The sequence below is a fragment of the Rhamphochromis longiceps genome, linkage group LG9, assembly GCF_057381845.1.
Source record: "Rhamphochromis longiceps isolate RC_006_pf linkage group LG9, R_longiceps_female_GT1.1, whole genome shotgun sequence".
Lineage (NCBI taxonomy): Eukaryota > Metazoa > Chordata > Actinopteri > Cichliformes > Cichlidae > Rhamphochromis > Rhamphochromis longiceps.
The window spans coordinates 33,245,815-33,259,598 of record NC_140565.1 but is presented as its reverse complement, the minus strand read 5'-3'; the positions used below and the strand labels follow the sequence as shown (position 1 = coordinate 33,259,598).

The window sequence follows — 13,784 nt, the reverse complement described above, 5'->3', positions numbered from 1 at the left end:
GGCACCAGTAAAGACACTCAAGGAGACCTTACAAGCAATGAAATAACAGTTTTATCCAAACTAGTTAAAACTCATACATCACTCATTAGTTTGTCCTTGTACTCCTGATATTATAGTACAAGTTTACAGATATGCAGCTGTTTTATGTTTATATGCAATATATCTAATGTTTGACAGTCTGCAATAATTATTATTATTACAGTAATTATTATTTTCTTCACAGATTCATAGACCTTAAGCATTTTTTTAAATGTAGGACTCTTATTTCTTTATAAAGAAATGACACATTAGCAATCAGTTGGTTTTTGAAACACGATTAAAGCAAAATCCAAACAGAAGGCGGCCGGTTTATTCTGCAGGCCTTTTAACTTCACTCAGTTTTTGTATTCATTTGTGCATCACGCTGTGAATTCCTCATTTTCACAGTTGGAAGTCAGCTCGTCTTATTTTTAGACAAATGAACGAGTGCGCTTTCAGACGCAATCCAGCACCAGGATGAATTAGTCATCTGATGTTTTCCTCCCTAAATTTATCAGGCTTCTGTTTCTCTGCGTCTCTCTTTTCAAATCCTCCACATCTCCTTTTCTTCACTTATTTAATCATTTTTTCTTCCTCAGTCCTTTTTGACTCTCTTCTGTCTCTCTGTAGAAGCTCTACAAGGAGAAATATAATCGGGAGAAGGGGAAGTCCAGCTACACCAACATGAAGACGCTTCCTGAGGTGGAGCACGCCATGGAGGTCAACAAGAAGCAGAGTGAAGTAAATATTTACCTGTCCGTCTGAATCAGTGATACAACAGCTGTTATGTAACGTTTGTTCGTATAACTGTGCCGACAGCAGCTCATCAGCAGAACTTAACAGTTTCTCTATTAAATTACAGTAAAACACAACAAGTAACAGTTATTTTGCAGTGCATCTGCCAAACCACTGTTCACATGTTTTACTATACTCTGCTGCATAACATTGCGCTGTCTGTGATTGGTTAGGCAAGTCTGATACTGAAGCTCTGAGCCGACTGATTTTACTCGTGGCTTCACCATCACCATATTTGTGTGTTGAAACTGGATCTGACGACTGAGAGCACAACGTTTGATTAATGAGTTGTTAACCAGTGAATGTGTAACCTGGTCCATCCTTCTATCAACTCCGAGGAGAACTGTAATTAAAAATGGACATTGTGTTTTATTGAGCAATGGTGCAGCATCATTACATACAAATACAACAAGACAAACTCACAGCAGGTGATGGGAAAAGAGGCGAGTCAGCGTTTGCACAAGTCGATCAAAAATTTACTCGACTTCACGCTGCATCGCAAAAAACCTCAGCTGAGATTCTCCAAACACCACCGACAATCAGCTTATTAAAGCAAGGAAGGACAACGCTTGGAGAAAACGAATGAAATCTTTTTATTCTGAATTCTAAAACGATGCTGCCGTCAGTTTTAGAGGCGAATATTTGTGCTTTTCCAGAGCAAGTGTATGAAATCCCAAGAAGTCATCAGGAAAACGTTCTGTAAGGTACATCAAGGAAACAACAAACCTCTAACAAACTTCTAGATACTGGAAGTATCTTTGCAACCAGAGGAGGCGCCACCTGCTGGCCATTAGAAAGAATGCAGTCTATGCACAGTCTATGATATTAGACCATTAGCTGTTATTTCAGTCTTTCTACAACAGTGTCCTTTAACGGTTAATACTGTAAAATATTATTATATTCACCTGTTGAATGTGTAAAATAGATTGCATGAATAAATATGTTGGCAAGAGACATGATTTGTGGTACCAGAAGCTTTCTGTTTCCATTTATAGTCCACGATTATGTCAGAGCTAATAATAAACTGGAATAAAAGGTGGAGGAAAAAGAGTCAAAGCTACCAGAGACAAACAAAGATAGTTGTCATCAGAGTGCAAGTGGAAAAAGCCCCACTGAGATCTGAGACACACAAGGGAACACAGGAGCGACTGGGAAAGGACTTAATTATATGATTTTTGTGCTAAAAGTGAACACCGTGGAGCTGTGCATGTGATCATCATGCTAGCTAAGTGGCTTTACTCATAGTGTAGACCTTCTGTTTCCCAACAGCAGCTTTCAGTGAATTCAGCTGTTTTTTTCTGTTTTTATGACCAGTGTGTTTAACACCTGCGTTTTATTTATGTTTTTAATTTTGAACTTCACTGCACTTTTGTTTATGTTGGTTTTATTAGAGTAACTCCTCCTTTTCTCCTTAACCTCCTCTGCTGGTCTCAGGTCAGCTACAGGAAAGGTAAAGAGGAGCTTCATCACTACAACACCATCCCAGACAGACCTGACATCGTGAACGCCACCAACGCAGCTAAACTGGCCAGCGATGTAAGCGTGTGTGTGTGTGTGTGTGTGTGTGTGTGTGTGTGTGTGTGTGTGTGTGTGTGTGTGTGTGTGTGTGTGTGTGTGTGAACATGTAACCACGTTCCATCCAACACTCATTTCCATGACAACGTTCCTGTTCAGCTGCTTCTCTCTGAGTGGAAATGCTGATTAATTATAGAAAATGTTCTGCGCTTAACACTGAACTGTCATTATGTGCGAGTGTTTTGTAGCTTTATGGGAAAGTGTGACGTGTGTGTGTTTGTATTTCTGTCTTTGTGAGGACTTGTTTTGGAAAGTGGGGACATTTTGACCCGGTCCTCTCTTTGGGACAGACCTTCAGGGGTCTCTTTGAGGGTTTGGACTTAGAAGTAGAAAGTGTGTGTTCGGCTGTAATAACATCCACTTAGCGTTCTTTGTACTTTACAAACAGGAACTAGTAACAGCTAATTCAGTGCTAACAAATGTACACAGACAACGATGCACCAGGTTCACTAACAAGAGGGTTTGTGGAGAATACAGCAGACGTTGTACGATAATGTCAACATTTAAATAGAATTTTGACTTTATTCTCAAATTATCAATAATATATTATTTATATATTTATTTATTCATTAATTTATTCATTGTGTGGCCCTAATACACTGCAGCAGTTTTTAGTTTGTATTGAGGGGCTTTGTCTCTGATTGTTTTCAGTTGGGTTTACTTATTTTTTACCTGGTTTTGTTAGTATTAGATGCTGTTAATATATATTATGTGGATGATGCTGCCAAGGGCAAAATGTAAGGATTTTGGAACAGATATTACAGTTAAATCTCCTTACTCCCACTCAGACGTCTCAGTCTCAATAAATATCTGCTCCGGCGCCTCCTGATGCTTGTAAAGTTCACAGATTTATCAAATTACCTAAAAACTGAAAGTAAAATAACTACGTTTAACTAAAATGTCTTTTCACAGCTGTTTTAATCTTTTTGTATTTGTTTTATTTAGTCTTTCTTGTGTGTTTGTGACATCTACAGGTGACCTATAAGAGTAATACTAAGCAGCCCGTCTACAGTGACGAGTCTCTTCTGGCCAGAACCGACATCCAGCACGCCAAAGAGGTCTCAAAACTGGCCAGCCAGGTAACACATAGCCTTCCCAGCATGCACTAGTAGCCGCTTTGCAAGTGAGCACTATAATGTGTGGTTAAAAGACTTGGAAAAGATACACTTGCATTTAACAGCTGATGTCTCTGTTTATCGCTCTCCTGCAGGTGAAGTATAAGGAGAGCTTTGACAGACAGTTAAAGGGGCAGAAACCTCAATACAACCCGCTGGACTGTGTTTCCTTCAAACAAACGCAGGCTGCTGCTGCTCTGGCCAGTCAGGTGAGTGAACCGTGGTCACATGATCAGTCACACACAGGTTGAAGTTCAAATAAAGCATGTGATGATCGTTCATCAGGTTTTTTTCTGAATGTAGGTCAGCATAGTCTAACTGGGTGAGTATGAAAGTGCACCACAAAGGAAAGCTGTTAAAATGCCTGCATGTGTGTGCTGTGTAGTTTAGTGTGTCCATAGTTTTCTATAAAATTCTTTGTTTTTATTTTATGCCTAATGGGAAAGCAGTGCAGAGTGGGAACAATATTTTACTCTTTGACTTCTGTGGGCTTCATTATATTAAAGTTGGGTGTTGTTCAAGCATTATGCTTTAATGTAATCATTTTAGTTACTTTTTTAGTTACTGAGTATTTGAGTTTTTGTGAGTCTCATCTCTGATTTTTGCGGATGATGTGGTTCTGTTGGCTTCATCGGGTGAGGGCCTCCAGCTCGCACTGGAACGGTTCGCAGCCGAGTGTGAAGCAGCGGGAATGAGGATCAACACCTCCAAATCTGAGGCCGTGGTTCTCAGCCGGAGAAGGGTGGAGTGCCCACTCCGGGTCGGGGACGAGTTTCTGCCCCAAGTGGAGGAGTTCAAGTATCTCGGGGTCTTGTTCGCGAGTTATAGGAGAAGGGAGCCGGAGATCGACAGACGGATTGGGGCTGCAGTAATGCAGACGCTGCACCGGTCCGTCGTGGTGAAGAGGGAGCTGAGTGTAAAAGCGAAGCTCTCAATTTACCGGTCGATCTACGTCCCTACCCTCACCTATGGCCACGAGCTGTGGGTAGTGACCGAAAGAACGAGATCGCGGATACAAGCGGCAGAAATGAGCTTCCTCCGAAGGGTGGCTGGCCTCTCCCTTAGAGATAGGGTGAGAGGTTCGGCCATCCGGGAGGGGCTCAGAGTAGAGCAGCTGCTGCTCCACATCGAAAGGAGCCAGCTGAGGTGGTTCGGGCATCTGACAAGGATGCCCCCTGGGCGCCTCCTGGGTGAGGTGTTCCAGGCATGTCCCACCGGGAGGAGGCCCCGGGGCAGACCCAGGACACGCTGGAGAGATTATATCTCCCGGCTGGCCTGGGAACGCCTTGGTGTTCCCCCGGATAACCTGGAGGAGGTGGCTGGGGAGAGGGAGGTCTGGGCCTCTTTGCTTAGGCTGCTGCCCCCGCGACCCGGCCCCGGATAAAGCGGATGAAGATGGATGGATGACTCATTCTTTTTTTATATTTTACAGAATAATCTGATTTTTTCCCGTAGATCACCTGGAGACATTTTTTTTCTTTTAGTCACTGAGATAATCAAGTCGAAGAGGGAAAAAGCTGTGTGTGTGTCGTTCTCTTTCACACACACACTCACGAAAAATTCAGTCTGTTGTGTGGGCGTAACCATGGCAACCTTTCTAAGGCAAATGGAGAGGGATTGTGGGATGAAAGCTGGAGAAGTTGAAGAGGTTACACACACACATGCTGGTCTATCTGCAGTTGTGAGGACATTTATTGATATAAGCATTCCTCTTTCTCTCGCTCTGAACACCATCATCACTATTAAATATTAAACAAATCTAAGCCAAATATGAGCCCAGCTCTAACATGAAACCTAAAACTACATCTGAACCTCGGGCAGCCCCCTGGAGTTCAGATGTCTTTACAAAGTCACCATAAATTTCACTCCAAACAAACAAAAAGAGAAAATAAGAGCTGAACAGTGAAAAGAAGCACCATACAAGCACAAATAAACACACACACAGAGGCAGCCGTTTTCGTCCACTCACTGCCCACACAGCTGCAGGAAAGAGCCTCCCCACTTCACCGCATTACATAACAGCTTGTTGTGTTGAACGCTGCCCGGCGTTCAGGAGTGCTGCACGTTCACACAGTGCTGCATTTTTAGAAAAGCCTCTCTTTGAGACTCAGCATCATGATACATAGGCGGATCTCTGAATGCAGGTTTTTAGTAGAAGAGCTTGTTGAAAAGGGGGCTGAAACTGGAACCGATTTTGGCAACACAACTGAAGAAAACATCAAAGTAAAGTGTTATATGTGGAACTCAAAGGGAAATTTCTGTTTTTTTAATACTTCTCACACTTTGCTGTTTCTGCAGACGGTAGAAAATGTGGCTCGTGTGATGTTCTGACCCTGAGATTGGGTTTGCTGTTTGAACAGCATGATGATGAACTGAAGCCAGAACATCTTTACTTGGCAGAGAAAGAAGAGAGCTTTACAATGACTGACCCTGATGGACATTAATGTCTGTAAAATGTCTGCTCATCTTTAACCTTTAACCAGGAAACATAATCACCACACGTCACTCTGAATCACTGTGATGCTGGATCCGTTTTGGATACCAAAGGCCCCAGTAGTTCTCGAGCACAATGGCACAGTGATTTTTTTTAACCCTCTCAGGCTCAAATGAAACTTTTTGTTGCTAATGCACAACCAAGTCCTGCAGTGGTGCTTCTGAGAAAAAAAACTCAGAAAATATGTATGTGGGGTAATCAGGTTGTTAGTTTTTAACTGCTGCAAATCGGCAACGCCTGCCTTGAGAGGGTTAAACATATGCAAACATGGAAACATGGTATATAAGGTGGAACCAGAGTTTGTACTCACCTAACAAACCACCTCGGCCACCTTGTTCAGCACAGCCTGAGGCACCTTTCTGTCTTCTTTGGATATTTCTGAATTTTGTTCCCTCGCTACTTCAATAATGTGGAGTTTCAAAGGTCAGTGTTTAAAAAAAAAATCTGAAAATGGTCAGATACAAAGACTGAAAATGAGTGAAAAAAACCTGTTTTGAACGTTTGGAGAGCTCATTACAAGAAAGTCTGGCTCCTCAAAGAAAAAAAACGAGGTGTGGATTGAGACCTTTACACAATAAAACATCTTTGGGAACGTTTTTTATCCCACCTTCTGCAGATTTATGACTAATAACAGTCCCCTTACTCTTATTTTGATAGTTGAGCTACAGCTAACCAGCTGTAAACAAGGCCTGGCCTTTCACGTCGTGCTTCTTTACTATGGTCTGCAGAGTCACTGTGATGGTGGACCTCCGGATGATTAATCTGCTTCTCCAGAAAGAACCTCGTCCATGTTTAGACTTAAACATTTCTATAGCGCGAGGTTCAGTTAGCTTTGTGAAAAAAGTAGCTGGTAGAAATACCCTCAAAAGAGCTACTTCTTACTTTCTTTGAGATTTGTATTTGACATTTCAGAGCACTTTGTCAGTTGTACTTGAGTAAAGACGTTGCATCTGTACTTCAACTTTTACTAGAGTGTTTTTTAACACAAGTATCTGCACTTCTTAAGTACAGAATGTCTGTACTTCTGCCACCTCTGGCAGAGCATCACTTAAAGCTGCACAGATAAGTGAGTAAAACCAGAGTGAACGGGAACAAATAAATCTCTTTGTTTTGTGATTGCCAACCTCGCCATTCCTTAAAGGAATCACATGTGCCCTGAAATCATTTTAAAACCCCTGGAAAACCTTGAGTGCTGATATGCATTTTTCCTGTCTTCCAGGTGAAATATAAAACCAACCAGAACCAGAAACCAGACGGTTCTTCCGACCTCCCGAACCTCCTGCAGCTGGAGCACGCCCTGCACGCCACCAAGCTTCAGAGCAATGTAAGCCACATGCTGTTAGACAATAATTCAATATGTTAGACTGTCAGAGAAAAACTAGCTGTTTCATAGAATAATAACAAAGATTATTATTTTTATTAAAGTGCTACGATGCAGCCTTCAAAATAAAAGTCTCTGCAAAGCCCATGCGGATGTTGCAGGAGTTAATAAAGAGTTTAACATCTGCTACCGACACACAATTACAATAACAGTCCTGCATTGTGCTCGTGTGTCTTTATTTATTTTATTTTAGTTCGTTGAGTGAGGACGTTGTTGGACTGGACTCGGGCTTATTCAGCCAGCCTTCTGCTTGTTGAATAAGCCTGTGCTTATATAAATAGTCATCTTGTATAATAGTGTGTGTTTGTGTATATGTGATCAGGTAGAGTATAAGAAGAAGTACGAGCAGACGAAGGCTCATTACCACACAGCTCTGCACACGGCTGAACAGCTCCACCACAAGGAGAACGCAGTGCTGCACAGCCAGGTACACACACACACACACACACACACACACACACACACACACACACACACACACACACACACACACACACACACACACAAGCAAAAGCTTTCATTGTCTGATAATTTCTAAACTTTACATTGTGTAAGTGCGTCTGATGGGTTTGTGTGCTTTGTTGTCTTCAGGTCAAGTACAGAGAGGAGTATGAGAAGAACAAAGGTCGCTCCCTGATGGAGTTCGGAGACACTCAGACCTACAAGGTGTCCAAGGAAGCACAGAAGATGCAAAGCGAGGTGAAACGTCTCTGCAGCTCTGACAGAAACAGACTTTATGTGTTTCTTTAGCTTTACACTCCAGTCAGAAGTTTCACTCTGAGCTTTGGATCCAGCAGATGAAGACTTCAGGTTTGGCGTGTTGTGCGTCTTTGGTTGTAACTTTTAAACTTTTTATGTGACATGTAGCAAATAATCCAAACAATATTTTGGCCTGCAGACTGGAGTGAATGAGTTTGGAGAAATTAAAGTGTTTTTATTTGCACAGAACACAGCGAGCATATATCTTCACTGCCTATTATAGAACTTTGAACACTGATTTCACAGCTGAGAAAATCTAAACCTAAAATAAATCATAACTCATATAATAATACGACTCCAGAAGGGGCTTAAATCAAGGAAAGCTATCATATTGTTTAAAACAGAGTTTAAAGTGTATGAGTGTCGTACAGAGAGAGTTCACAGCACAGCCACAGGTTATTAACGCTCTGCTCGCATCATGAACGATGCTGCAGCGTGGTGTCACTTCTTTTTCTGTCAATCGTTAACAACATGAAAACAAATCTGTTGTATTTTAGAGAAGCTGAGATCAGTGTGTGCCACCTGCTGTGGATCTGTGCCCCACAGTTTGACCAGTTAGACTCCAAATCAGCCGCTGAAGGAAACACCAGTGAAGCTCGGGCACGATGAAGCGATCGTACTTTTGTGGGGGTTTACAATTATTGGTTGTACAAGTATGAGGGTTATCGTGCACCTGTGCCTTAAAAAGCTACAAATATTAATGCTGATCACGTCTATCTGTGTGTCGTTGTTCTCTCACTGTGCTGTGTGTCTCTTACAGAAGGAATATCGGAAGGACTATGAGGAGCAGATGAAGGGCAAAGCCTTGGTGGACATCGACCAGACGCCTGGATACCTGACAGCGCGCCATGCTAGCAGCCTGCTGAGCGAGGTGACGTAGCCTCAGAGGGATGAACTATTTAAAGCCACGTTAGAGGTTTGATCAAGCTGTGCTCAAACCTGGAAGAGCAGATAATCCACTGATTTCCAACATCTTTTGGCTTGTGAAGCACTTGTGTTGTGGATTTTGGTGATTGTTCCTTTTTCTGGTTTTTCCTTTTCATGTCTTTTATTATCTGAACGATTGAAAGACAAAATCAGTGAACCCACATATATTTGTTTTAAAGAGTTTTAATAAGAGGAGGAGCTAAATGTATAGAGTATTTTGCTTATTTAAACAATATATGGCAGATTCTAAGGAGAGAAGCAAAGAAATCAACACATTTTTAATCTATTTATGTGAAATGAAGCACTTCACAAAGAAAAAGAACAAACATTTGGCTTTAATCAATCAAGCATTACTTTTAAAAAAATCATTTACGTTTTCATTTTTAGTTTCCCTGTTTTTGCTCTTTTTTTTTCGCCCTTTCCTTGCAGAAAGAGTACAAGAGGGACCTGGAGCAGGAGGTGAAGGGGCGGGGCTTATCTGGTGTTGGTCTTGAAGAGACACCTGAGCTGCTGAGGGTCAGAAAAGCCAATCAGATACTGAACCAGGTAAACTAAAAACACACAGATTTCTGAAAGGTGTAAGTGGCCTGATCTGAACTGGAGTTCCAACTGTGGTGTTCACAGAAGGAGTACCGCAAAGATCTGCAGAGGGAGATTGTGGGGAAAGGCATGGAGCTGAGTGCTGATGTGCTGGAGATGCAAAGAGCCAAGAGAGCCTCACAGATCCAGAGCCAGGTTTGTGTCACCGGATTAAAGTAAATGGAAGTTCTTTCTCGGACATCTTATTCTTATAAAACATGCAGCCTGCGAACATTGAGCTGATGGTTTCTGTCTGCCTGATGCAGAAGTCGTACAAGCAGACGGAGCAGCTCAGAGAACACTCATACGGGTCGGTTACAGACACTCCTGAGCTGCTGCACGCCTCCTACCTCAAAGACGTCTACAGCCAGGTCTGTGTGTTAAAACAAGATGCTTTAAGTGAAACGACAAGTTCATCCCTCCAATCTAACCCCCCCACCTCCCCCGCCCCCCCTCTCTGTAGAAGAAGTATAAAGACGAGGCGGAGCGACTGAAGGGACGCTACAGTCTGGTTTCTGAGACCCCCGAGATGGAGAGGGTCAAAGCCAACCAGAGACACATCAGCTCTGTGAGTGCTCGGTGTCCCCACCATCTGTTCACTGTATTCCTGTTAATTATGATCGGCTAAAAGCTTTGAAGTTTTAGTTCCTGTGATTTTTATGTAACTTCAGGACAATGAAACAGTGTAGTAAATGCACAAGATTGTTGTCATTTTTAATCTACTTTTTATTATTTTTTATTGTTGTTCATAATAACGTTTTCTTCTCATTTTAGTAATGATGACTTGGTGAGCACATGTTATTCTCTAAAAATGAAATTCATGAGTCATAAGCACAAATGTTTAGATCCGAGACTGCAGGCTTTGGGCACGTACACAGTAAAGTCTGTTCTTCGGTATTTTTCTATAAAAATCTTACACTACTGCCACAAACACCAAGAACAAAGTGTGCAAACGTAGGAACAGACATTGCATTTTCAGTCTACATTGATTGTATTGCTGCTATTTCAGAGATAAAACAATTCTTCGTTTTCAGGACTGGGATGAAGTTTATTAGCAAAGTTTTGCAGGGTCATTGTAGTCAGCAGTCACAGGCGGTGATATGTCTAAAAGGTTATACGACATAACTCTAAAGTGTTATTTACACACTTGTTACAGCAGCGTTTTCTTTCCTTTTAGCTGCGATACTGCTGGGACTCAAAGATGATGAGAAACCTGACGTCATCGGTCACAGAGACGCCAGAGATCGTCCTCGCCAGAGAGAACGCCAAGAAGATCAGTGACGTACGTTTACGGTTGGAATCAACAAACTTGTTTACTTGCTTCAGAAAAACAGTTTGCTTTTTTTATATGAGTGAATGTTAAGCTCAGAGAATCAATCTTCAGAACACTGAAGTAAAGTGTGTTTTTGAGTGGGAGTGGAGTTTAAGTAACCGCCACCAACAAGCAGCCTTTATAGCAGCAGATGACTCACCTCCAGCTCTGTTCAGGTCCGGTACAGGGAGGAGGTGGGTTGTGGCACCGCAGTCATGGACACACCTGAGATGGAGCGAGTCCGACGTAACCAGGAGAACATCAGCTCAGTGAGTACGCAGACAGCGGCCTCACAAAGTGAGCAGGGCAGCAGTCAGCGAGTCGTGAGGTTCGTTTGCACGGTCATGATGTGGGGATGAGGAGTGTGAGGACCGAGTGTGGCTCTGGGGCAGGAAGTCAGAGTGTGAGCGAGTCAGCTAATAGAACAGAACAATCATACATTCAGAGAGTGTCTCAAACACACTAACTACATGTTGGAGTCAGTGCTGGCTGACTGACAGCTTGTCCACTGCTTGAGTTAAATAAGCAGCTAATAACAGTAATAGTTTAGCACCACCTGATCTGGCTAACCTGATGACACCTGACCTGACATTTCTGATTTTGCCACCAGGTCAAATACAAGCAGAGTGCAGTGAAGGCCACCAGCGTTGGAGTGACTCCAGAGCTGGAGAGAGTCAAGCAAAACCAGGAGAACATCAGCTCGGCAAGACACACACGCACACGCACACGCACACAGACACACACACACACACACTCCTCGTGCCTATGGTACGACAACTTTTCTCGTGCCTATGGTACGACAACTTTTCTTCGTGCCCCTGGTACACCGCTCAGAAACACTTTGCCACACACACACACGCACACACACACACACGCACACGCACGCACACACACGCACACACACACACGCACGCACAAACCAAAACAAACCCTCAGTCAGTTCCTCCAAAGTGTAGATTATCTGAAGCGTCCTGGTTGTAGTGGGAAGGAGGCAGACGGTGTGTTAGTGATCGATCTGAATCACACAAACGTTTTATTTGCCACCACCACACTCAAATTGTCTCTTCAACTGCTCGCTGAGGTCAGAGGTTTTTGATAGGACGCACTTCAATCAGAGGACAGCTGATGAATGAAAGAAGAGCAGAAGTGATGACCGGGCCAAAGTGTGCAGGGAGTGAAGTAGAGAGGAATTTTACTCTGAAGGTTCTGAAACATAAATCTGCAACAAACTCAGACACACACACAAGTAAGTAATACAGTATTATCTGTATCTGTAATGTGTGTGTGTGTGTGTGTGTGTGTGTGTGTGTGTGTGTGTGTGTGTGTGTGTGTGTGTGTGTGTTAAATAGGTGAAGTACCAGCGCGGGCTGCAGGAGGTGAGGGGGCGGAGCTGCAATGAGCTGGACACACCTGAGTACAGACGTGTCAGGAAGACACAGGACTCGGTCTCCATGGTAGCAGCCTGGTTGCTGTGGTTCCCACCTGTGCAGTGGGAGGAGCTAACACAAGTGATGAGTGACGTGGCACCAAGCGTGGGACCGCAGCACGGATACTAACAAACACCAACAAGCTGACAGCACGGAGGACAGAGCAGTGTGTGTGTGTGTGTGTGTGTGTGCAAGTGACCTTAATGAGTGTGGTGTGTGTCCACAAATAAAGATTTAAAAACACTCCCTGTGTGTGTTTGTTCACTTGCTCACTGACTACATGCATCCTGACCTGTGTGTGTGTGTGTGTGTGTGTGTGTGTGTGTGTGTGTGTGTGTGTGTGTGTGTGTGTGTGTGTGTGTGTGTGTGTTGTGCTGTCTAACACTAGACTGTGTTTAAACTGTGTCTCAGTCACTGACACTGACTCCTCTGCTCTTCACAGGCAAAGTACCACGAGGACTTTGAGCGGGCGCGCGGTCGAGGCTTCACGCCGGGGTTGGACGATCCCAGCATGGAGCGCTACCAGAGAGCCAATCAGATGATGGGAGAGGCGGGCTACAACAAAGGCATGCACCACCAGGTGACAGAGATGGACAGACGACCAGGAGGCATCATCGTAGGTTAGTGAAAGAGCCTGTGTGTGTTAAGGATTCAGCGGTTGGTGTGTCTGCTGGCTGCTGTGTGGTATTGCACCAAGAAAGGGATTGGCCAGCAGAGTCACATGACACAATCATCTGATGTTGTTTAGTTGTTGAATTCTTTATTCTTCTTAGCTCTAACTGTGAACTTTGGACCTATAAAGAATGTGATGCTTCATCAATAACTTTTGTCTCCTGTAGTTTCTGTTATGTGTTATTCATATAGTGTTTCACAATAAAAGCCTCCACATGAAGCCAAAGACCCCTGAAATAACAGCAAGGTTTAGGTCTGGACCAGGTGGTTGATGTGCTGAGTCTGGTTTAAGTATTATTTTATGGTAAAGTGGAGCCACTTTCCGCTTTGTTACTTTCTTTTCATAGTTTGTTTTTTAAGTGAACAGATGAGCTGTGATTTGGATTTTTTTTTTTTTACTTCAGCCCTCTGAGTTTATATCTGTTACGGTCAAGAACAAAGTCAGAGAAACGTCAGTTCAAATGAAGTCATGGAATATTTATCAACTTAATAATGTTGGATTGTTTCAGTCACTGCTTCTGTCCAAATCTTGTTCCCTCCTGTCTGAAGACCTGAAGGTGTGGAGGGCAGACCCAGGCTCCATCTTTGACTTTGACCCTCTTGAGGACAACATTCAGTCCAAAAGCCTCCGCAGGATGTCTGGTAGCTCTGGATCCTCAAGAAATGTTTTCAAACTAAAATATTTTGCATATTTGCATACATCTCTCATGACCCCTCATGACCCTGGTTT

General features: G+C 43.2%; 1 protein-coding gene across 5 annotated transcripts in view; it reads left to right on the top strand.

The window, feature by feature from the left end:
• The window catches only part of LOC146662678 (uncharacterized), a 76,169-nt gene that overhangs the window by 55,882 nt on the left and 6,503 nt on the right, over positions 1 to 13,784 (top strand). For 3 of the 5 annotated variants that reach the window (XM_085419296.1, XM_085419294.1, XM_085419298.1), the window contains 18 exons: positions 649 to 759; positions 2,248 to 2,349; positions 3,363 to 3,467; positions 3,599 to 3,712; positions 7,217 to 7,321; positions 7,701 to 7,805; positions 7,970 to 8,077; positions 8,898 to 9,008; positions 9,494 to 9,610; positions 9,689 to 9,799; positions 9,910 to 10,014; positions 10,107 to 10,211; positions 10,821 to 10,925; positions 11,132 to 11,224; positions 11,566 to 11,658; positions 12,305 to 12,409; positions 12,825 to 13,002; positions 13,604 to 13,696. In XM_085419296.1, coding sequence (XP_085275422.1) covers positions 649 to 759; positions 2,248 to 2,349; positions 3,363 to 3,467; positions 3,599 to 3,712; positions 7,217 to 7,321; positions 7,701 to 7,805; positions 7,970 to 8,077; positions 8,898 to 9,008; positions 9,494 to 9,610; positions 9,689 to 9,799; positions 9,910 to 10,014; positions 10,107 to 10,211; positions 10,821 to 10,925; positions 11,132 to 11,224; positions 11,566 to 11,658; positions 12,305 to 12,409; positions 12,825 to 13,002; positions 13,604 to 13,696 — 1,966 coding nt within the window. Of the gene's footprint in view, positions 1 to 648; positions 760 to 2,247; positions 2,350 to 3,362; positions 3,468 to 3,598; positions 3,713 to 7,216; positions 7,322 to 7,700; positions 7,806 to 7,969; positions 8,078 to 8,897; positions 9,009 to 9,493; positions 9,611 to 9,688; positions 9,800 to 9,909; positions 10,015 to 10,106; positions 10,212 to 10,820; positions 10,926 to 11,131; positions 11,225 to 11,565; positions 11,659 to 12,304; positions 12,551 to 12,824; positions 13,003 to 13,603; positions 13,697 to 13,784 lie in introns of those variants that run through there. The other 2 variants (XM_085419295.1, XM_085419297.1) reach the window with 2 other exon arrangements.